At 35.1% G+C, this 23,363-nt stretch overlaps 1 protein-coding gene across 1 annotated transcript in view; it reads left to right on the forward strand.

The window, feature by feature from the left end:
- LRP1B (LDL receptor related protein 1B) overlaps positions 1–23,363 on the forward strand; it is a 1,854,983-nt gene that overhangs the window by 1,374,765 nt on the left and 456,855 nt on the right. Inside the window, exons 36-37 of the mRNA XM_077767810.1 lie at positions 7,054–7,188; positions 7,758–7,887. Coding sequence (XP_077623936.1) covers positions 7,054–7,188; positions 7,758–7,887 — 265 coding nt within the window. The remainder of the gene's footprint in view (positions 1–7,053; positions 7,189–7,757; positions 7,888–23,363) is intronic.

Here is a 23,363-nt window from a genome sequence, read left to right on the forward strand (position 1 = left end):
CCCCAGAAACTGGGTACTAGAATCTATCTACATCACCAGATCTGAGGACCAAACTCAGATCCTTTGAGAAGGATTTGTTTATGCTAGATTTTTTTTTAAGACAAACAGAAATTTATAGTACAATTTTAAAAAATAAATTATAGGGTAATTTCTAATTTTTACAGCTTCACCATGACAGTAAACTTTTTTGCCATCCAGTAGTTTGTCTCACACTAGGTGCTAGATCCAAAATATAGCCACAGTTTTACATAGTACAATATGTAATGGTTTTAATTTATCAACAATATATTGATAAAAGATAATTGAAGAACGTCTCTCTCAGGCACCAATCACAATATTTTTAAAAGTTTATTTTTAGAATGACTCAGCTTTTCTTACTGTTTCCTATGCCTCATATTCTCTGTTAAATCCATTAGCAGGTGCGTATGCCAATGATAAAACAGAAGTGTGATTCTTTCCTTCTTCCTTCCGTCCCTTCTTTGCCTTCTTCCTTCCTTCACCTATTTCTCTTCCATTTTCTTTATAACTCCTTTTAGTCCAGTGTTGATAATTCTCACACTCCTTCTATCTTCACATTTTTGCCTGATCCCCATAGCACTTGCTCTTATTTGCAAAATAACAACAACAATTATAATAGGAACCAGTAATGCTTATAGTTTTTTGGTGTTCTCAGAATTAAGGCTGGATGTAATTACTTCTACCCAAGTTGTGATTGTATTTGTTATAGTTACTTTACCTTTCAGAATTCCCGAGAAAACAAAAGACTAAAGCCTGGTGATGTGTGATAAATGCCCTAAATATAGACCTTTTACAGATATATTACAGTGTTTTTAAGGACCCATCTAAAAAGTATCTTTACTGGTTTCACTGGAATTATTACCTATCAGACCTACTCAATACTAGTGCGGGGGTTGGGGGGAAAGCCATTGAGGAAGAAGCTAAAATAATAAGCTTGCCTTTACCTTTTAATAACACGTTCTGAAGTCATTCCTGACTTGAAGATATTTGCCCCATATCTCCCAAGGTAAGCATTATCAACCAAAGTAGAGCAGCATGTTGGACCAGTTCCTGGAAAGCAGAAAATCTTGAGGATTTCTTTCTTCTTCTTCTGTACAAGGCATTCTTCCCAGCTGAATCAGCCCAATATGAAGGGATGGTGGAGTTCCACAATTACTGTAAAACGTGGTGTACCAAAAGTATATTTTTGGTCTAGTTCAATGTATTCATTATTGCCTTGAATAAAGATGTAGAAAACCTACTTATCAAATTTGTGGATATCACAAAAAAGAGTCATTGGCTAACATGTTTTTTTAAAAATGTCATCTGGCAAGATCCATGATCAAATGTAACAAGGTGGCATCTAATAGTATAAATGTAAAGGTCTGTGGTTGAAAAATTAAATGTGGCTTAATAACCATTAGTAGCATGTTCTTGGAAAAATCATATGCTTTATTCTTTTCGGCTCCAGACAATGGAGACAGTTAAAATGAGGGAAAAAGAATTACAGAGAAAAAAGGGAGATATATATAACAGTTCAGATTGGACAGAATTTTGAGATACTGTATTCCCTTTAAGTGCAATTGAAAAATTAAATCTTAACAGTAAAACATCAAGAGTTGGAAGAAACCCTAAAGTTATCTAAATTTTGCCTTCTTTTACTTATATCTGTATATCTCTCTTTTGATTTCTCTATTATATTCATATAACAGGAAACCGAGGCCAACAGAGACAAACTAATTTCATGACAGTCTCACAGTTAGCAAGAGAACAATGATAAATGCTAAGAACCCAGCCCTACCCTTCTTACACTGTAGTCTGCTATCTTCCTAACGTGCTGGTAATTATTTCATTAGGAGAGAGAAGCAGAGCAACCTTATACGTTATATTTTATCTGGTGGGCTTTTTTTGTGCTGGTATGGTGTTTTCTGAAATAGGATGTATATTTAGGTGGGGAAACAGGACTTTGAATTTTCTAGGAAGGACTCAGCAGTCTTAAGATAACATGGAGACTAATGTATTTGCAATAGATGATCAATAAGTATTTGTTAATTAATCCTAATAAATAGATAGCTAACAGTGAAAGGATTTTAAGAGACTTGTGTTTCTTGTTTCCTAGTTTTAAACAGGACCGTGAACATCCTAACTCTGTAGATGGTTAGCTCTTCAGCTTACCTGGAAAAGTCTAACCTTTCTTCTTGTCACTTGATCTCTTCCTTGTTTTATAGACAAATATCATTATGACCATATGTGGCTTTTTAAAATTTATTTTTCAATTTATATCCAAATCAGTTAGCATATAGTGCAACAATGGTTTCAGAAGTAGATTCCAGTGACTTATAGAATGATATGTATAACACCCTGGTTCCATCCACATAGTTGCAAATGGCAAGATTTCATTCTTTTTGATTGCTGAGTAATACTCCATTGTGTGTGTGTGTGTGTGTGTGTGTGTGTGTGTGTGTGTGTGTACCACTTCTTTATCCGATTGCTGTGTAATACTCCATTGTGTGTGTGTGTGTGTGTGTGTGTGTGTGTGTGTGTGTGTACCACTTCTTTATCCATTCATTCATCAATGGACATTTGGGCTCTTTCCATTCTTTGTCTATTATTGATAGCATAGCTATAAACATTGGGGTGCATGTGCCCCTGTGAAACAGCACACCTGTGTCCTTTGCCTAAATACCTAGTAGTGCAATTGCTGGGCTGTAGGGTAGTTTTATTTTTAATTTGTTGAGGAACTTCCTTACTGTTTTCCAGAGTGGCTGCAGCAGTTTGCATGCCTGACCATATGTGGCTTTTCTTTTCTTTTTAAATTTTTTAAATGTTTTATTTATTTCTGAGAGTGAGAGAGAGAGAGAGACAGTGTGAGCAGGGGAGGGTCAGAGAGAGAGGGAGACACAGAATCCAAAACAGGTGCCAGGCTCCAAGCTAGCTATCAGCACAGAGCCCAACGTGGGACTCGAACCCAAGAAACGCAAGATCATGACCTGAGCTGAATTCGGAAGCTTAACCTACTGAGCCACCCAGGCGCCCCTGTGGCTTTTCTAATTCTGACTAGTTACAATGTACAATAGCTGGCCCCCTATCTCTCTATATATAATCATTAAAAATAGTTTCTAAGTATCTTATGTGTCTTATTATATCTGTGGGGAGCTAATTATAATTGTTATTATCTTAAATTACAAATTCACTTTTCCAATTTTGTAATTATTTTATACATTACCGATTATCATGCGTCTTAAGATAGTTTATTTTTAATTCAACTCCAGAAATACACTCTGTGATTAAAAGGACTGTCCGTCATATTCCCACCATACTCATAAGCCTATAATATTATTTAGCATGTACTAAATATTCTTTAGGTTATCTGTTGAATAAGCATAATTAAAGTTAAAAAGCTGTCTTATTCTGGAATAAGTTTCAGGACAGGACAGTTAATGATAATCTTTTCTTTCCTTTCTATATTTGTAGGTATTTCTGTTTTGTGTTTCACTGTTTACTGTAAAATTTTATCATCTTTCAACCTGATTTTATTCATGATTAAATCATTCTTGACATAATATACATTTATTTTGCAGATCTTCCCATATATTTGAAAATATATTCTTTTTTCTTTTTTAATTTTTTGTTTAATGCTTATTGATTCTTGAGAGAAATAGAGACAGAGAATAAGCATGGAAGGGGCACAGAGAGAAAGGGAGACACAGAATTTGAAGCAGTCTCCAGGCTCTGAGCTGTCAGCACAGAGCCTGACGCAGTTAAGCAACAGACTTAGGGTCAGGGCATGATCTCATGTTTCATGGGTTCAAGCCCCGTGTCTGACTCTATGCTGACAGGTCGGAGCCTGGAACCTGCTTCAGATTCTTTGTTTCTCACTCTCTCTCGGCCCCTCCCCTGTTCATGATCTGTCTCTCAAAAATAAACATTAACAAAAGTATTAGGGGGCGCCTGCGTGGCTAAGTCACTTAAGCCTCCGACTTCGGCTCAGGTCATGATCTCGCAGTTCTTGGGTTCGTGCCCCCCGTCAGGCTCTGTGCTTACAGCTCAGAGCCTGGAGCCTGCTTCAGATTCTGTGTCTCCCTCTCTCTCTCTCTCTGCCCCTCTCCTGCTCGTACTCTGTCTCTCTGTCAGAGGGAATGAATTCAAATGAATTTAAAAAATTTTTTTAAAAAGTTTTAAAAAAGTAAGATTCACATACAATATAGGTTATTTTTTCCTAATACTTGTGAGGATTGTTGTGAATGTCTTCTTTGGATCTTGTAAAATTACTTACCTCTTCTACTTATATGATGCTCATGCTACACTATTGTGAATTGTTAGTCATTTATTTTCATGTGCATACCTTCATATGAAGCATGTAAATTTTCTTATGGTAAGAGCTGCATCTACCCTGTGTCCCCTTCCAGACAGTTTTTGTATAGTACATAACATTAATTCATATAATATTATGAATTAAAGAAACAAACCAATATATAATGGGATTGACACTAATAAATGCTAAGGCCAGAAATAGGTTTGGTAAAGAGGATACAACATGTCCAGGAAGTAATTTTTTATAGAGTAGTCAGGGAAGGTTTCAGTAAGAAGGGCTAAGCCAAGACAGAGCTGTACAGATATCTGAAGAAAGTGCTTCCAAACAGAAGGAAAGAGTAATGTAAAGAATCTTAGACTGTAGTATTTGGTTTGTGTTAGGAAGAGGAAGGTCTGTTACCAGAGATGATGAGTGAGGGGGAAGGTGGAAGGATGTCAGGCGAGAGAGGGTTGAAGGGTGTGTGTAGATCATGAAGGTCATGGGAAGGAAATTTAATTTTACCTTGGATGAGATGGCAAATGATTAGCGAGTTTGAGTGGAAGGGAGAGAAATGATCTTGTTTACCTTTTCAAAGGGTAACAGTGGCCCTTAAGTAGAAAAAGGACTGGGGAGGAAAGGAGAGTACTGAGGCAAAAGTGAGGCTGGGCAGTATGTTAGGAAGCTATTTGCGATACACTTGACCTTGGACAATAAGGGGTTGACCCCTGTGCAACTGAAAACCTGCATATAACTTTTGACTCCCCCAAAACTTAACTTCTAATAACCTACTATTGACTAGAAACCTTGCCAATAACATAAACAACTGATTAAAACATATTTTGTATGTATGTTCTATGCATTATATGCTATAGTCTTACAATAAAGGAAGCTAGAAAAAGTTATTAAGGTAGATGTAAGAGAAATACATTTACAGTATGGAAAGTACTGAATTTATTGATGCTGTGAGTTTATGTCATCTGTTTATAGGCTAAATTGTGTTTTGGTGCCTCTGTCAATATTGTTCAATATATTTACTGAAAGAAATCCACACAGAAGTAAACCCACACAATTCAAACTCAGGTTGTTCAGGAGTCAACTCTACTTTAGGCAAGAGTTAATAATAGTTTGGATTACATTATAAGTAGTAGAGAATGTGAGAGGTGGTTGGATGATGGAAATGATTGAAAGAAGACTAAAAAGAGACAAAAATAATTGGTAGTAGATTGAATAAGAGAGTATGTGGGTGATAGATTAGATGTAAAGTTTGAGAAAAAGAAATCAAGGATAATATGAGGTTTTTAGCCCAAGAAACAAAGAGTGGAGATGCCATCTATCATATCATTGTGGCATATGGAGTTGCTATATGGAAGATTGTAAGACAAGGTGTTTCAGATAGAAATCCAGAATATGTCCTTTGTATACCAGATTGCCTTCTCTACCTACCACTGGGGAAACAAAGTGGTCAGTTAGATATATGTGTATAACATTTGTGGAAGACATTTGGATTAGGTATACTGCTTAGTAAAAATGAAAAATAGTGCTTATTGTTTTTGATTGATTCAGTCTTTCGAACTGAAATCATGTTAACTAATACTTTCCCAAAATTGGAAAAATCAAACAAGTTCTTGCTTTCCATATGTATATTTGAAAATGGTATCTGCTCTGCTTCAAACAGTTATGTATTTGACTTAACCATTCTTGAGAACAAGGAGGTTTTGCAATCTTTTTCCAATTAGGTGAAGAATTTAGACTATATTCTATTAGAAACAGAATCTCAAAACTTACTGATAAATGGCTTTATTATACTAATTGCTTTTTCTTTATTTCCATAGTCTGTCACTGTGCCAGAGGGAAATTATATTGGTCTTAAAGGATTTGTTCTTCAAATGGCCACGTAGGTCACAACACAAAAACTTACTTAGTTGGTGGCAAATTTATTATTTAATGATTTGTCCCCAGTGTCTTTCTGGTGGCTATATTTAAAATCATTGGTCTATAATTGCTACCCTTTATGCATATGCATGCACATATATTTCATTTATAATCTTTAGACACATTTGTCATTCAAATATTCAAAAAGCACTGTTATTTAAAGACTCTATGATAGAATAGAGCCATTTTTCAAGTATGCCTAAGCCCATTTGTCCAATGAGAGTTTGAAAAATAATGTAAGGGGTTTACAGTTGACATTTGGGAAACTAGCTCCTCAGAAGGAATAATTGGATGCTAGGGCATTTTTAAGGCTTTATACATTTTGAATGGCCTTATGTTTAAAACACTCTTGATGTAGTTGAAATGCCCTTATGTTTCTTTCCGTTCTCTCTCTGAGACTTTGTTGATTATCTCCAGTAGGATTCTTATTTATATTTAGAGGACTCAGGCACAAGTATAGATGTGAAGACAAAAACTGTGGTCCAATAGTATGGTTTAATATCAAAATTGCAAAATAATGTGGGATAAATATTTATTGAGTTAAAATGAGTAGGAAAATGAAGAAAAAGTAATAAAGGATATGATAGGTCATTTCCATATATAAAAAAGCACTTTAAAAATTCCATTTGACTAGGTTCTTTCATGTTGTTTTAATATATTTCTTACTATTTGTATTAATAAGTTTCATGAAAACTATTTATACATGTAGTACACCCGAAATACCAATGCAATGTGATCCTAGTACCTATATCAATATAATCGATACCTTTTATAGTGTATGTGTATGTTTTTTGTTTTTTGTTTTTTGTTTCTTTCTGTCTTATCCATAGAAAATGATACCATCTACTGGACAGACATGGGCTTCAATAAAATTAGCCGAGCTAAAAGAGATCAGACTTGGAAAGAAGATATCATTACCAATGGCTTGGGAAGAGTGGAGGGGATAGCTATTGACTGGATTGCTGGTATAATCCATGGCTTTTTCTGTTTCCATTCACACCTATTTTGTTAGGGTTTCAACCTCCTTCATAAAAATTGTTTCCAACTCATAATTTTTTTTGTAGTTCTAGCCACAGGGATAAATAGCCTTTTTTGCTCTTGGCTTCATTCTTTCTAATGCTTATGAGCCTTTAGACAAACGTTTTTATGCAGAAGTAGATTATGTAGTGTTAACTTTGCCCAAATCTCCTGAGAACTGTGAGGCAGGTAAACAAAAGTGTTAGAAGTTCTCTTTTGCCTGGAGTCAGTAGAAAGTTAAAATAGATCCCTTCTTAGGTGACAGAAGTTTCAACTTATTTTTAACACCTAAATGTATCATTATATGGTTTAAACCACAGATGTGTAAGATTAGAAAGTATTTGAATATTAGTTTATTTACAGCTTTCTGCGTAGGAAATGCACACATAAAATAAATATAGGAAGTAAATGATTTCTTGATAATTATGTGAATGCTCCAAAAGTTAATTTTAGCTGTAACTAATAAATCATTTTCTTTCTCACAACTATGTTATAAACACTTCTGTATTTCTCCTAGGTAACATATATTGGACCGACCATGGTTTCAACTTAATTGAAGTTGCAAGGCTCAATGGCTCTTTCCGTTATGTAATTATTTCCCAAGGCCTGGATCAACCAAGATCTATAGCTGTGCACCCAGAGAAAGGGTAATTTTAATCTTTACATATATCTTGAGTTTTAAGTAAGTTTTTGTAAGTTTTATTTAAAAAATCCACATATCATATTAATACTTTTTGTTAAAATGTTTGAAACAAAACTCAGTATCTTAACCTAAGCAAAAGAAAAAGTCTATTTTCACTCTGTGGTGTGTATTTTAGTACATATTTGATGAAGTTATACTTACTATGCAGTTCTTTATGTGTAAATCCAAGTAAGTATACCAACATGTTTCTAGATTCTCAGTTTAAAGTTCTGCCCTACGACTATTTGCAAAACAAGTACTCAGTCATTCTCTGAGTGAATGATAGCCAACCTCATTCTTCAGTATTTCTAAAGCTTCAGTTTCCATTTTCAAGTCTGTGATTTCCATTCAACATGTTCATTCCAAGCATTGTATTTCTTTTTTGCCTGGAGTTCCCGATAGATATGTCTACCTGTTTTTTTGACATCTCTATTTTTCCATTTGGATGTTTCATAGGCACTCAAATTGTGCATATCTAAAATGGAAATGAATTTAGTCTGCCATCAAGTTCTGTTAATATTTTTTTCTAAATATTATCAATCTACCATTTTCCATCTTTGCTACTTTCACTCTAATTAAATCTGTTCTTATCTTACACATATACCACTGCAGTGATTACACAATTGATCTCCTAACATTAAAGGCAGATTGACATTTTTTTCTTTTAATATAAATCTTGCATAAATCCTTTCAAGGGATTCCCATTGACTTTTGTCTAAAGTCCAAATTTCTGTTGAGATCTTTCTTCATCAGGTCTTATGTAAATATTCAGTCTCAAACTCCTGCTACTGCCTCTTTGGTATCACAGTCAATCTGTGTTTGAACTAGTTTTTAAAATATGTTCAGATATTTCCTGTTCTCTTCTGCTCCAAGCCTTTGAATAACCTCTTTCCTTTATTGGCAATGGTTTCTTTCCTACTTTTACTTTGCTAAATCACCTGAGCTGGCTTTTAAATACATTATATCATTCTGTTCGCAGTATCCTCACTGACCAGAGACCACCAGGGATACCGAGTCATGCATGCAAAGGCAAAGGGCTTTATTACAGGCTCGAGCTCGGGCTCACAGACTTCACCAGCGCATGGGTCCGTCCTGAGAGCCCCGAACAAGGGTAGAGCAGGGTTTTTATGGGGTTTGAGACAGGGGAGTTACAGAAGTTGTGACATGGGAACAGTGATCCAATCATAATTATTCAACATCATTGACAGCGGGTTTGACCGTACACATTGTCTAGAGTATTCGTTACTTTTGGCGGGATCCAATTACAACATTTAGAGTACCTTTAAATTCAACCAATCACAGAGCGAGCCTAGGGTCTTGTTCTGCGACTAACAGGTTAACTTTAACATTCGGTAACAGGGTCCTATCTATAGTTTCTATCTCCAGGCCTCTCCCTTAACAATGTGGAGGGTGGTCGCTGGCCTTTCCTGATTGGGTGTTGCAAGGGTGGTTTCTCCTGCCTTGGGCAGTGTGTAACTGCCTGATAGTTTTGGGGGAAGCCGAAACACAGCCCTTCTAGTTTAGAGGGGAAACTTAAAGCCTGTCATGGAGTCAGTTTGGTTTAGACGTTTAGACTTGTGGCCTTACACTATGATGCCAAAGTACCTAGTAATTTCATTATTTTTTAAAATTCTGTGCATTAATATTTGCTTATTTGCTTATGTTTATTTGGTTAGTAACTCTGTTTTTTTCACTGGACTGGATGATATCTCTATTCTTTAATGTGCTGTAAGGAGAATAGTCATGTGTGTTTGCTTTATTTCTCTATCCCCAGAGCTTAGTATAGCAGCTGGTAAAGAATAAGTTGCTGACTGATAACTGCTTTTCTCTTAAGCAATACTATAGAGGCAGTCCTATTATAAAACTTTATAACTCCGTGCTACTGTGTTTCTTTCACTGCTAGTATAATTTGACTTCAGAGTTTTTTTGTTTGCTTTTAAAGAGTGGATATATTTACATTAATAGAACTCCTGTTCCATTTGGAAGGGTAGAGAAGTGGACCATGGTTTATTAGATACACAGCGTAAGAAACACTGATTTAGAATGGAGTCTATCTATGTAAAATGTCATTTCAACTCTCATGAAAGACTAAAAACTTTTATTTGTTATAGGTTATGTGTAGGTTTTTTCTTTCAGTATCATCATTTGCTTCACTTTCTTGATAGGTGCTATAAAAATAAGTCATAGCATTATGACTTATAGCATTATGATAATGAAAAAAGAAGCAAAGAAGGTTAATATAAGAGAGGGAAATAACACCAATAGTTTGTGACACTTTAAGCAAAGATTACCATACATAAATTGAAAAAGCTTCATTGGTTAAGAATTGCTCCTAAATGCAAAACATTAGAGTGAAAGTCTGTAGGGATTTCCCTTTCTACCTTTTTCAGTTGTCGTCTTTACTAGGTTATATTTTGTCTTACACTTGATGTTATGATCCCGTGTTACAGCATGCTTGATAAATCATCAGGGAGTATGTTTACACTTAAGTAGGAGGGAGATAGGATAAGACACTTTTTCCTTGCCATATCATATGGTTTTATCTGGGAAGAGAAAAGTTTTCATGTTACTTCCTTTGTTTTCTCTTAACCGGAAATGGGTTACATGCCCATCCTTAGATCAGTCAATAGCCAAAGGGAAGAGATTATTTTGACATATTTAGACAAGTTATAGTTCATCACCTGAGCTGTCATAAGTTCCCAGACCAAAGTGTATATACCAGTATCTCAACAAACTCAGTTTCTAATACAAAGGCAGATCTTGAGGAGGTGGACTTCAAAGAGACAATATGGGGAAGACAGAAACCATTTCTCTTGATTGTTCTATTTCAGTAGTCATTCCAACACACCCTCCTTTATTAGTTCTTTTTCTCTTTGACACGTTAATTTTGGTTCCCCAGGCTCAGTCTTTGGTGCTTTTCTCTTCTGTGGTAGTCTCATCCCACCTAACTGTTAAAGACTTTAAAAGGTTTATAGCCAGGTTTATAGCCAGGCCATACCTCACTCTAAACTCTAGATTTTTATGTTTTTATATATTGCTTATTCAACATTTTCAATTAGAGGTCTGTGGCCAATTTTATTTTCCAAGATAATTACAATAATATCTGCCATTCCACATGCCCTTCTTAAAATGTAACATTGACTCTTCCAAACTGAGAAGTGGAAGATCTTTTCCATATGCTTGAATCTGGATGGGTCTGTGACTATTATGGAAGTGATACTATGTAAAATCTGAGGCTACATGATGAGAGAACATAAAACTTCCACACAGTTCTCTTCTGAAGCTGTTAGAGACCAATCACTCTGCTGTGAGGAAGCCAAGCAACCCCTTAGAAGGGGCCAGTGTAGTTCCTGCCAATAACTCTAGCTAAGTTCCGAGCTGACAGCCAGCACCAACTGCTGGACATATTGAGTGAGTGAACTAGATCCTAGCTGTGCTGTCACCTCAGCCTTGGTGTTACCACCATCAATGTGAAGAAGGGATGAGTTGTTGCTGCTGAGCTCTGACCAAGTTGCAGATACAGAAGCAATTAAATTGTTATTGTTTTAAGCTTTTAAATTTATAGAGGCTTGCTAACTAAAGACAGTCCACCAGAAATCTTATCCTTAACAGGCTCAAAAATAAACTGAATCTTTCTCTACAATTTCCATTAGTTAATGCCGGTTCTATTATTTTAGTGGCTTAGGTCAAAACACTCAGTATGATCTTTGGTGTCTCTCTCATATTCCCTGTATCCAATATACCAGGATTTTTATTGCCTTTGACTTCAAAATGCATTCATATTTTATGTACTTCTCATAATTTCCGTTGTTACACCATAACCTGAGCCATTTTGCCAACATTTTTAGGGCAACAATTTTGTCACCATTTCTGGATCATGGTTTACCATCGTATACCCTTGTACTTCTACAGTCTGTTCTTCATGTAATAGCTGAATTATTCTCTGGAATGTAAATAGAGGTCACATCTTTGCTCAGAACTCCCCAGTGGGTCCCTTTTACTCTGTTTAAAAGCTCACAACAAACCTAGAGTGGTATTATTTCTTCCACTTAACAGATAAGGAAACTGAGTCAGTTATTTTAAATACTACTCTGTTATCAAGCTGATATGTGGGAGAGTTAGGTTTTTCTAATCTCCAAAAATTATGCTACATTGTATGTATATGCATTTGTGTGTGCTACACATTAAACATATACATTTATAGTGGTATGCATTACAGGAATTAATAAACAAAAATATCAAACATATAAGAAAGCAGTTCTGATAGTTTCAGGATAAAATTGTACTGAAAACTTAAAGGTTAGAACTATAAGTGAAAGAGAGAATAAGCAATAATGAGAAAATGCTGGAAAAATAGGAGAGGAGGTTTACAAAATAATTTTGAGTTGGATCTGACTTCTCCATCCACTGTTGAGCCCCTTGCCTACCACCACGTGCCCATGGACGTATGCCATTGCATATTAAGACTATGAAGGGAGGGTGTGATCTTGTTTAATTCCAAGAATAAAACACATGACTCAATTGAACATGTCCACCTCACCCTCATAAACTTGGAAATTAAAATGTACTCTACTAAAGTATTTTAAAAATTTCTTTTTAAGTTATAATTTATAATTGAGGAAATAAATCATATTACAGCCTCAACAGAGAAAACTTGATCAATTGCTATATTGTGAATAATTATTCTAATGGCAAGAACAAATATAATTTGAATGTTATGAAATCCCGTAGATACATAGGAAATGAGTTTCTTTCTAATAAAGAATTTCTTCCCTTTGTATTTGTAATAACCCCAGCACTTCATTTGTATGATAGAGAGTGCCTTGTGCCTGGCCTATTACAGATTCATGCAGTTCAATTTAGCAGGGCTCTTGCTGCTGCTACTTGCCAATCTGCTACTTGAAACCTAGTATACACCCTCAAGTTGTTATCTAGGTCTTCTTTTCCTTAAGTATATTTTTATATCTCCATAGCCATCTTAGCATATAAATATACCTACCTCTCTCTAGGATGATTGAGATCATCAGGCAAAGGGACCCACATATACTCTACTTTCTGTCAGTTTATTTAAAAAAATGTATTGAGTGCAGCACACTATGTGCGAGGTCATGTCAGGACATCTCCATCTCCTCTTCAGCCTTCAATTCAGTACATTTTGACAAAATAGGGCTGCTTACTATGTGAAAGACACCGGTGGGTGCTGTGAAGTATGATAGTATAATTAAGATGCTGCTTCTGTTCACAACTGAGTTTTTTGTTGAAACTTACAGTCTAAACAAATATAAAATTTCAGTTAAAATAATAGTCTCATATTGTAAAGTGAGATTCATGTTCAGACATAAAAAGACTGGATCAATGTGACTCAAGCCTAAGTCTCACATATAAATCTCATTTTAACATAATTTCCATGAGACCATTTTAAAGTTACATTGAATTTTAAGAAAAAAGAGATCACGTATAATCAGGGTGGGTAATCCAAGTGAGGGTAGTAGAAGAAGACTTGAAGGAGAGAGGTTTCTGAGATGGGGTGAGAATGTATTATGTGGATAAGAAATAGAAATCAAAGAATTGGTAGTGGCAAAGCAAAGGGCATTGGCAAGTGTATAGCTACATAGGGAAGAGCCATGATGTAGCTGGGATAAATTGGGAGCCATAAAATAGGCAATAGAGTTCCCCACATATTAAAGAAATTACCATGAAGACTTCTTCTCTAGTTTACCAAGTGGAATTTAAAATAGTCCTAGATCCTCTGTCCTAAGCCTTCTCCCTGACCCCACACAAGCCACATAAGCAATGATCAGAAATGTGATGAGTTTATTGAAGTTGTAGCATTCTTTAAGCTGGAGAATTCTTAGAAATAGTTACCATCCAAGACAGAGTTATATGGGGGAGGGGTATTTTTCTTCACCCTCAAGCCAAGTAATGGAGAGAGCTGGAGGCAAATATGTAAAGGGGAGACTAAAATAAAGAGAAAAGAGAAGTAAATAAAAAGAAAAGAAAAATCAAATCACTTTCTTACTCCAAGTCCTCAGTCCAGCAGGAGTCCAATCAAAGTTGGAGAAAGGGAAGAAAACTTTAAAATACATATGAAATAAAAGTTTGGATTTAAAAAGATCTAGTCTTTTCTATAGGAAAAAAAATCTTAACAATATTACTTTGTTCTTTTAACTAAAATAGTCTTAGAAGTCCTGAATTCTTCCTGAGATAGCATATTCTGGAGAAGAGATCTTCAGTGGAGCATAAATGGAATCAGGAGTTGCATAAATATATAGTTACTTTGTTTTATTGCAACAGTTCAGGCTCTGCAATAAACCATGGTAATGGATGACATTACCCAAGAAAAAGTACAGAAAAAAAAGTCTAGGAGTGCCTGGGTGGCTTAGAAGGTTAAGCGTCTGACTTTGGCTCAGGTCATGATCTCGTGGTTTGTGAGTTCGAGCCCCACCTCAGGCTCTGCTGACACGACAGCTCAGGGCCTGGAGCCTGCTTCAGATTGTGTCTCTTCCTCTCTCTGCCTCTTCCATGCTCATGCTCTGTCTCTCAATAATAAATAAACACTTAAAAAAGTAGTCTAAGGCCAAAAAAGGAGAATGTTTATTGTTAGGGGTTGAAATGGCTAAAAGAATGGAAAAGGAAATAAGCAGTAAGGCACAAGAGAGAGAAATAACCATTTCAAATCCTCAGAAAATTACTGTTTCAAAGAAGTCAAGAGAAGATAGTTCCAGGAAGAACAGTGTGCCTGCAGTAAAGAGCTTAGGAGAGATTAAAGGAGAGGACAGAACATCAATTAATGATGGGGATGATATTATTAATTTTAAATTGATAAAGACAGAAGCCAAATATAAAGAATGAGTAAGTGAAAGATAATTAGAAAATAGAGCTAGCATATTTAGTCTACAGTGACAGGAACTCGGGCAATGAAGGGAAAGAAGGAAAAACAAATGTTAAGAAGATAGTAGGGCATAGCATTTTCTTTAGTATAGGAGTGAGGGGTTACTCTACAAGTTCATAGGCAGAGGAAAAGAAACTGACAGAAAGGCAAATTCCAGGGAGTATAGGTGGAAGGAAGGTGTAGGCACAAGGAAGAAGCAATGAGGTGGAGTATGAAGAATAGGGGACCAGAAAGCAGATGGACAAAATTTGTATCTTACATCAGGTATCCAAGAAACAGATCCTGGAATGAGAATTCAGTTCAGGAAGTGAGAGAGAAGGAGGGTAGGAAAGAGGAAGAGACCAAAGATCAATTGTGAGCAAAAGTCTAGGTCTCAGTCTGATAACTTGTGCATCTCTGGAGTATAATACTTACTTCAAAGCAAGGGAGTTTGGCTTTCAAACTCCCACCGAAGCATTGGATGGGGTCAACCCTTGGGAGACATATCACTCCCCAAGATTTCCAACTCTCAGCACTGCTTGTGAAAGAATAGTTGTGGCTTAAGAGGACAGGTCCTCTTAGAAAAGTATCTGTGAGAACTTCAGAGGCAAAGGACACAGAAGTTTGGTACTGAGTGTATGGAACTAGGATACAAGATCTTAGGGTATCTAGGTGGAGCACCGTGTCCACTGCAGTTGGGAACCCCATTTGGATGTTTCCTACCTTTGAGATATTTTGAAATATCTTTATCTCAAATGACTATGTCCTTGTTAGTTACTGAAAGGTTTAGATGAGGTAAATTTAAGTGGGAACATTGAATTAGGAGAATTTCTCTCCCCCTTATAGTTTTGGAGATGGAGTAAAAAATTAGGATATGGAGGAGAATACATTTTAGCAATTAAATTAGTGAAATTGAAGAAAGTCATAGCTGATAGATTGAGTAAGGTTGACAGCTTTGAATGGATAAGTAAGTTTTGTTGAAACTTGTAGTGAATAGAATATGAACAACAGGACTTAAAGCAACATGAGTTTAGTTGGGATGGATTTCTAGAATCTAATCAGTACGCTTCTATGAACTTGAGTAATAATATTCAGCAGCTTAGAAGTAGCAAGGGAAAATAAAAGGAAAAATGAGCCAAGAAGGGAGCAGGAGGTGACAGATTCAAAGCTAGATTGTAATGAAATAACCATTGGTTGCCAGTCAAGAGCTGAGGTCTACATGTTAGTGATGGAATCAAGGAAGCCAAGAGCAGCAGATTAAGGTCAGAGTAAGGAGTAAGGACATCAATGACCAAGGCAACTCTACAAACTAAGAGATGATTTCAGAATGGGTAAAATTGGAAATAGAGCTGTCTCAAGTGTTAATTAAGATTAGTGTGTGGCCTTGCTTATGTAAGGCAGAAGCAAAGGAGATGGAGGTCCCTGGAAAAGATGAGATGAACCATGAACTGAGATGTTCACAAGGTCATCAGTGTGAATCATAAAGTCCCTAAGAATATCAGCAGTGGAGGGTGAAGATGGCAGTTTTCAGTGAGTAGTAAAACATTCAATTAAATTTGGTGGTTAATTTTGATAGTGATTAGGTGGTGGTATAGTAAATTGGATGTGTGAATTCATGCAGTGAATGTTTTAAAATAAGTGAGTATAACCTCAGAAAAAGTTGTCTTTCTTACTTAAATCTTCTTCACTTTAATGGTATTTATTTCCTCAGTTATCTCATGCAGTAACTCTTCTCTTCTATCATCTTTAAGTAGTCCTTTCACTGAAACATTTCCCATTGCTTCCAAACAGCATCAGATCTCTGCCACTTGACCTGCCCCCCCCCAAAAAAAACCACCTCAACTTACTTTTCTCTGAATGTTTACTTCTCAACTTCTTAGTATAAAGAAGTTCTGTTCTTTCCAGAATTGTTAAAATTTATCCATAGCCAAATACATTTGTTTTCCAGATGTCTCACCATTTGCCTTCTCTTTGATGTATTTCTCCATTGATTATCCACTTAAGACTTTATTTTCTCTGTTACCCTCTCTAAATCTGTTTTGTTTCAGTATCTAACCTCTTTCTTATACTTTCTTTGCACATCTCTCTTATATAAGTGTTTGTATGCCATTTTCTTTCTTGCTACATTTACTGTTTACAATATATTTTCATGTATTTTTTTACTTTAATTACTGCACTACATCCAAAGTCTCATCTTCATCCCTTATATTTCCATTTTCCTCTAGAAAATCTTTATTTGAATGCCCACTGACAAAGAAATTTACATATTCTCCTACCTCTAGTCTACCAACTTCTTTTCCTAACTATGCATGTCTTTTTGCTGACAAGATTGAAACTTACTTTAGATTTTCTGTAGTTTTTCATCACCCATTTCTATCTGTCACTAACTTCTGCCATCTCTTCTCTTTAGCTGTCTATTAGATTTTCCATTTCTTTTTTTTTAAATGTTTTATTTATTTCTGAGAGAGAGAGAGAAGGAGCAGGGGATGGTCAGAGAGAGAGGGAGACACAGAATCTGAAACAGGCTCCAGGCTCTGAGCTGGCTGTCAGCACAGAGCCCGATGTGGGGCTCAAACCCACGAACCATGAGATCATTACCTGAGCTGAAGTCAGATGCTTAACCGACTGAGCCACTCAGGCACCCCAGATTTTCCATTTCTTTCTCTTGCAACTATGAGCTCAGCACTGAGTAAGCTGGAGGAGCTCATTAAATATTTTTGATTTCCTAATTCTGAGCCCCCAGAACAAGATTTATATTTTATTTCACAAAACAAGAAATCGTTGACATATGTAACAATTTAAATATTACTTACCTCCATACCTTCACTTCTTCTTAAAAATATTTAACTGTTAATTAAATCACATGGATAGATATTTGTCAGAATTTATAATTAAGAATTGATATACTTTTTAAAATGTCAAGCTGATTTTTGGGGAAGTCTTTATTACTGCTTGGAAATATTAACTTCTCCTATACATTATCCACATTTTTGCTGACTTGAGTTTAGAAAAGGAAAAGGCTTAAAAGTGACCAGTCCCTGTAAAAATTAGTCAAACATTTGTTTCCAGATAATATTACATAGACATTTAAGTGTCAAAATTGTATCCTATGAATAAAGTGTAGCATTTTAATATTCTGTTTGAAGGTAAAGTATGGTGGATGGCATTGCCAAGGAAAAAAGTAAACCATAATGGAGTAAATTAGCTCAACCCAAGATATAAATGTGTCTTGAAAAGTGGGCATGAAACCTGTTTTGAACAATGGAGACTTGAAGTCTTTTAAAATATAGCCAAATGCAAAGTAGAAAGCATGTATGAATTTACTTCATACTGAAAAATTACTTTCTTCCTTCTATTGACTTATTGGTAAGACATTACTTCCATTTAAAAAATTGAAATTATATATATGTATATTGTATATATATATAATATACATATATATATATATTTATGTGAAAAACACTTTCTACAGTAGAAGCCACAGTATGTCACTGTATGACACTGAAAAAGTTGATTAACTTCTTAAGGTATATTAGGTCTAAGCAAAACACAAATACTCTGCGTTTTCTTTAGACATCATAGTTTAACCATAGTTTAACATCTGTTGAGATAGCAGGTATATAGCATAGTTTAACACCATATCTCAGAGTTTGCTTTTATCTTAAGGCAAGACGACACATGTACAGAAGTAAAATTACGTTTGATTTGCAATTGAAACACTGGTGGAACCAGGGTGTTAGTATGTAATTTTAAGATAGAATGATGGTCAGATAACTCGGAAACACCACCAAATTATAGCCAAGTTTCTCTACAGGTATATGCGAGAGGCATACAGACAAATTATAATGACAATTGAAAGAAAAGTTTCACACTGTTTTCACTAGGAATTTTCTCAAATGTTCTGCAAACACCCTTGTTTCAAACTTAGTTTTTGCTCACCTAATCTTTTACAATATGCTTTATCTTTATTCCTTAATCTTTAAACATGAATCTTGGATCTTATTCCCCCTACTTAAAGGAGGGAAGAAGGATTGGAAGTGATCAAGGCTGTCATGGTAGCTCTGTAGCTGGTGGAGGAGAAAGAGTGGCCAGAAAGGTCATACCGCCTCCTAGTACAGGAAGGAGCTTCTGGTCCAGACTACCAAAGCCATGAATGGAACCCAGAAATAGCCACATACAAATGCATGACCTTACCTTGATTTTTCAAGGGATCTGACCAATAAAACTGTGGTAAAGGTTAAAAAAGAAGTTTGAAAGATGTACAGCTCTATTGACCTGTAGAAATTGTCTTAGCTTCTTTCAGTGTGGAATACCCAGGGTGGGTTGGATATGACTGATATATAAGACAGAATAGAGGTCATGAAACAAATTAGAAACTTCTGTGTTAGGGGCACCTGGGTGGCTCAGTCGGTTGAGCATCTGACTTCAGCTCAGGTCATGATCTCACGGTTTGTGAGTCCGAGCCCCATGTTGGGCTCTGTGCTGACAGCTTAGGGCCTGGAGCATTCTTCAGATTCTGTGACTCCCCCTCTCACTGACCCTCCCATGCTCATACTCTGTCTCTCAATAATAAAAATGTTAAAAAATTAGAATAAAAGAGAAACTTCTGTGTAATGTTTTAAGAATCAGTGCAAGAGTACTAGGAGTCTAGGCTCTAGGAGTCTAGGTATTAAATATTTCATAGGAATAAATATATATTATAGGGAAAACAGCAAATATTATATATTACAGAAACCACAAATGAATAAAATATAGACCATTTATTCAGGAAAAACACTGCGAAACATGTAAATAGCCAACCAATACCATATCTGTACATAAACATGTATATGTATATATATTTGTGAAAATGAGAGGGTGTACAATGAGGCAGGGTATAAATAAGGGACTAAATATAGTACGTGCTATAAGCAGAATAATGCTGTTGTGTTACAGATTCCAAATACATTTTTCTTTGTGAAGAATTTTTCTTCATACTTGTCCAGTGTTGGCTGGACCTACATATAGTAATTGTGCCACTCAGCATTGCAAAATAGTGAATCGAGAAGGAATCTGATATAGAACTTAAGGATAACAGAAACCAGAACAAAGCCTGTAGAATAAATGGTAAATATTGCTTTAAGCTTAAACAGAAAAAGAGAATGAGTCAGATGGCACGTATCTTTATTTTGGCTCAAAAGAAAAATTCATTTCCAAAGTTATTTATAGAAATGACAACTTTTCTCACCATTGCACTTCAATATTTTCAGTGTTGAAGCCTATACTTTTATGACTTAGATTTACACCCAGCAAGTTTTAAGTATTTCTTTTGGTGTTTTTCTTAAGGTAAATCTATACCCATTTGCTTCTTCCATTAAACAGTGAGTTTCCTGAGGATCACTAAGGCCAGTTCATTTTGTATCATCAACTACTAACACATAATAGGAACCTAATTAATATTGGTTGAATAAGTACATGACTGCACTGAAGGAATACATTTGAAAATCATCCACCAAACCATAGACAAAAACAATAACAACAACAGCAAGAAAAGAAGTGTTCAAGGTTATACTGTGTCTAGATTCTTTCTTTTAGCAGAGTATTCCTCTATCTGTGCTTGAGTTCTTTTTATATTACAGGAAACTCTAAGCAAGAGTAACACGTTCAGAACTTGAAAAGTGATTTGGGATTGGCATGTATGCTTTCTCAAAACAAAATTATACATAAATGAAATAAAAGGAAATGCAAAGAGGCACTCATAGGAATAGAGAAGATTCTTCATTACACTGCATCCCTCAGAGAGGATGAAGGATGCCATTTCACATTTACCTGAAATGTATTCAAATTTTTATATTATGTTACTTGCATGTGCCCCGAAGATTGAGATATTGACGTGTTGGCCTACAAAATAGTCTATTAGTATGAATTTTAAGTAATTCTAATGAAACTGCTAAGACATTGACAATTGAAAGCAGTTGTTGTCAAAAGCTCATGCTTTTGTGCTTTCACACAAAGGCTAGCTGCTATCGTTAATTTGTAGATTTGTTTGTTTTTATATTCTTTGCTGATGTAGTATCACACTGTTCCCCTCAGTGTGGCAGAGGAAACAATGACGTCCTCATTTCTCCTCTCAACCAAGGCAACGGGCTGTAAAAGAATGATATGATCTTTATTTTTGTGCCAGCATGGACATTTTTGGTTATCTCATCTTTCTTTAGCATATGTGATAAAGTATGTAAATCATGCTGTCTTAAAAGGACATAAGAATATGAAGAAATGGTGAGTTTATTGTAAAAATTGCAACCTAGATCTGTGTTCAAAGGGAATCGTTTAGCATTCAAAAAAAGAATCTTAAATCCAAAGAAAATGACTGATTCACATTAGTTGCTTTTCACTCTTGTACATATATCTAAAAGAATCACATTTAATAATATTCCTTTTATCATGATTTAGACTTATTCAGTATTCTTTTTCTACCTCACACTTTTAACCCTTCCCCAGCAAAGCCAAAGCTTTGTTTTCATGTTAGCTTTATTTCTCAAAAAATATTCATTTGAAATGACACAAGAACATTTATAATATTTTCTATATTTCTCAGCTTTCACTTATTGTGATAGAAAAGATTAGTTTTCCTTTATAAGTGGACCTGCATGTAAAGTAATTGATATCAGTACAATGATCATATGATCAATTCAATAAACTTTTGGGAACTATAAGTGTATCCTAGGCCTTTGGGAATTCCAGTGCGACTAAATGGAATCTTTTGCCTATTTTTCAAATGTCAATAATTAATTGGACATGAATATTGGGGCATAGTATGCATTCATGGCACATTTTCCTGCCAAGAACTGTGTCTCATAAGACAATAAGCATATTTGTGTTATGATGATTTCTGACAGTATTCTTATAATCCTTCAAACCACTTGAATGTCCCACTTGTAATTTTGTGATTTCCAATTCTGTAACTGCAAGCCTTTGTAAAGATGGGAATTTACAGTTTATGACAAATTATCATCCAGAGAAACTTCAATTATCTAACATAACATTTGATTTTGACAATTGTGAAAATTTCTATGTCTGGGATAAACTTGAGAAATATTTTCCGTGCTAGATTAACCAAGAAAATACTCTAAAGGCAGTTTCCTTCAGTATATCTTACAATTCAACAAACATTTGACAATAGCAAATTTTGAACTCAAATGGTAACAACATCAGTCTGTAATGCGGTCACTGAATCTTAATTTCCGTGGGGGTCTCAAAAACCAGTGATAAGGATTTTCATTTATTCCCTTCATGAAAAATCACATTTAGATACAAAGAACCTATGTTCATTAAAGATACCTCAAGTACATCTATGTAAATTACTATCTTAAATTATTCATAAGTTTCTCCTTGCAGTTTTATAAGCTTAGTGTTCTTTCTCTACATTTAGTTATAATCCCTGAAGGTCCTCAAGGTGCTAATTCTATTCAATTCTTTATTTTTAATTTTGGCTTAAGGAGCAAATAAATTACTCTTTTCCTGAAATTCATAAAATGTTGCTTAATTTTAGTAGGTATAGTATCTTTTAGTCTTATTAAGTTGATAAATTATTTAGCTATTTAAAACTGATTCCTGCAGTTTTTGGTTTCATATATAATGATAACTTATCAAATCACTACTGAAAATTTTAGTAAAATCTGTACTCAAGATAGTTCTATTTTGAGTAATTATTATTCTTAATTTTATTGTTATTCATCCAACCCTCCTGCATGGAAGTAATGCAGATTTTTCTAGAGAAAAAAAGAATGAGAGACTTGCTTCTTGATACTAGTAACTTTTTCATGGCTTGTTTCGTGTTTTTTCAAGTATGAAAATCTTTGTTCTAATTCCTTATACCCAGGAAATAGTAGCATTTTATGTGAGATTTTTATATGATTGTATTATATTTGGTGAGACAACATAGAGAATACACCACAGGCCTGGGTTAGAAAAGGCTGAGTCAAGTTCCTGGCTTGGACCTTTTCGTACCAACTGTGTGACTGTGGATCATGAACTTCCTGAGCCACTCTTTCCATAGCTGTGAGAATCTGAGCTAAGTTTGTTAAATAGGCTGATTTGCACTGCTCACTCCAAACATTGTTACTTATTTTTTTAAAATAATATTTGTATTACTCATTTTGTACATCTGAAAGCAGATTGCTATTAAATAAAAGGTATATTGCATATATTTCTTTTCATATTTAAACTCTGGAGTATGTTAAAATAGATGACAACAATCAGACTGAATAAGCACCTGTCTGCCTTGGCTCCCAAAATGCCTCCTTCACGGTGTCACATCCCCTGCCATTTTGGCACAGTGGCTGATTAGTCATTGTAGGGGCATTATTAATGCTAAAATTTGTCCTTAAAAAGTTAAATAGAGCAACCAACTTGACCTCCCAGTTATTTTATTACATTTTAATGTATTTAATTTAATTTATTAAATTTTATTTAAATAATTTATATTATTTAATATATTTAATACATTGTATTATATTTAAATACAATGGGGCTCTCCATTAAAGTTTAAAAATCTTAACTTTAATGCAAACCTAGATTCTTTTACCCAT

This window comes from Crocuta crocuta, unplaced genomic scaffold, assembly GCF_008692635.1.
Source record: "Crocuta crocuta isolate KB4526 unplaced genomic scaffold, BGI_CrCroc_1.0 scaffold154, whole genome shotgun sequence".
In the NCBI taxonomy this organism is placed as follows: Eukaryota; Metazoa; Chordata; class Mammalia; order Carnivora; family Hyaenidae; genus Crocuta; species Crocuta crocuta.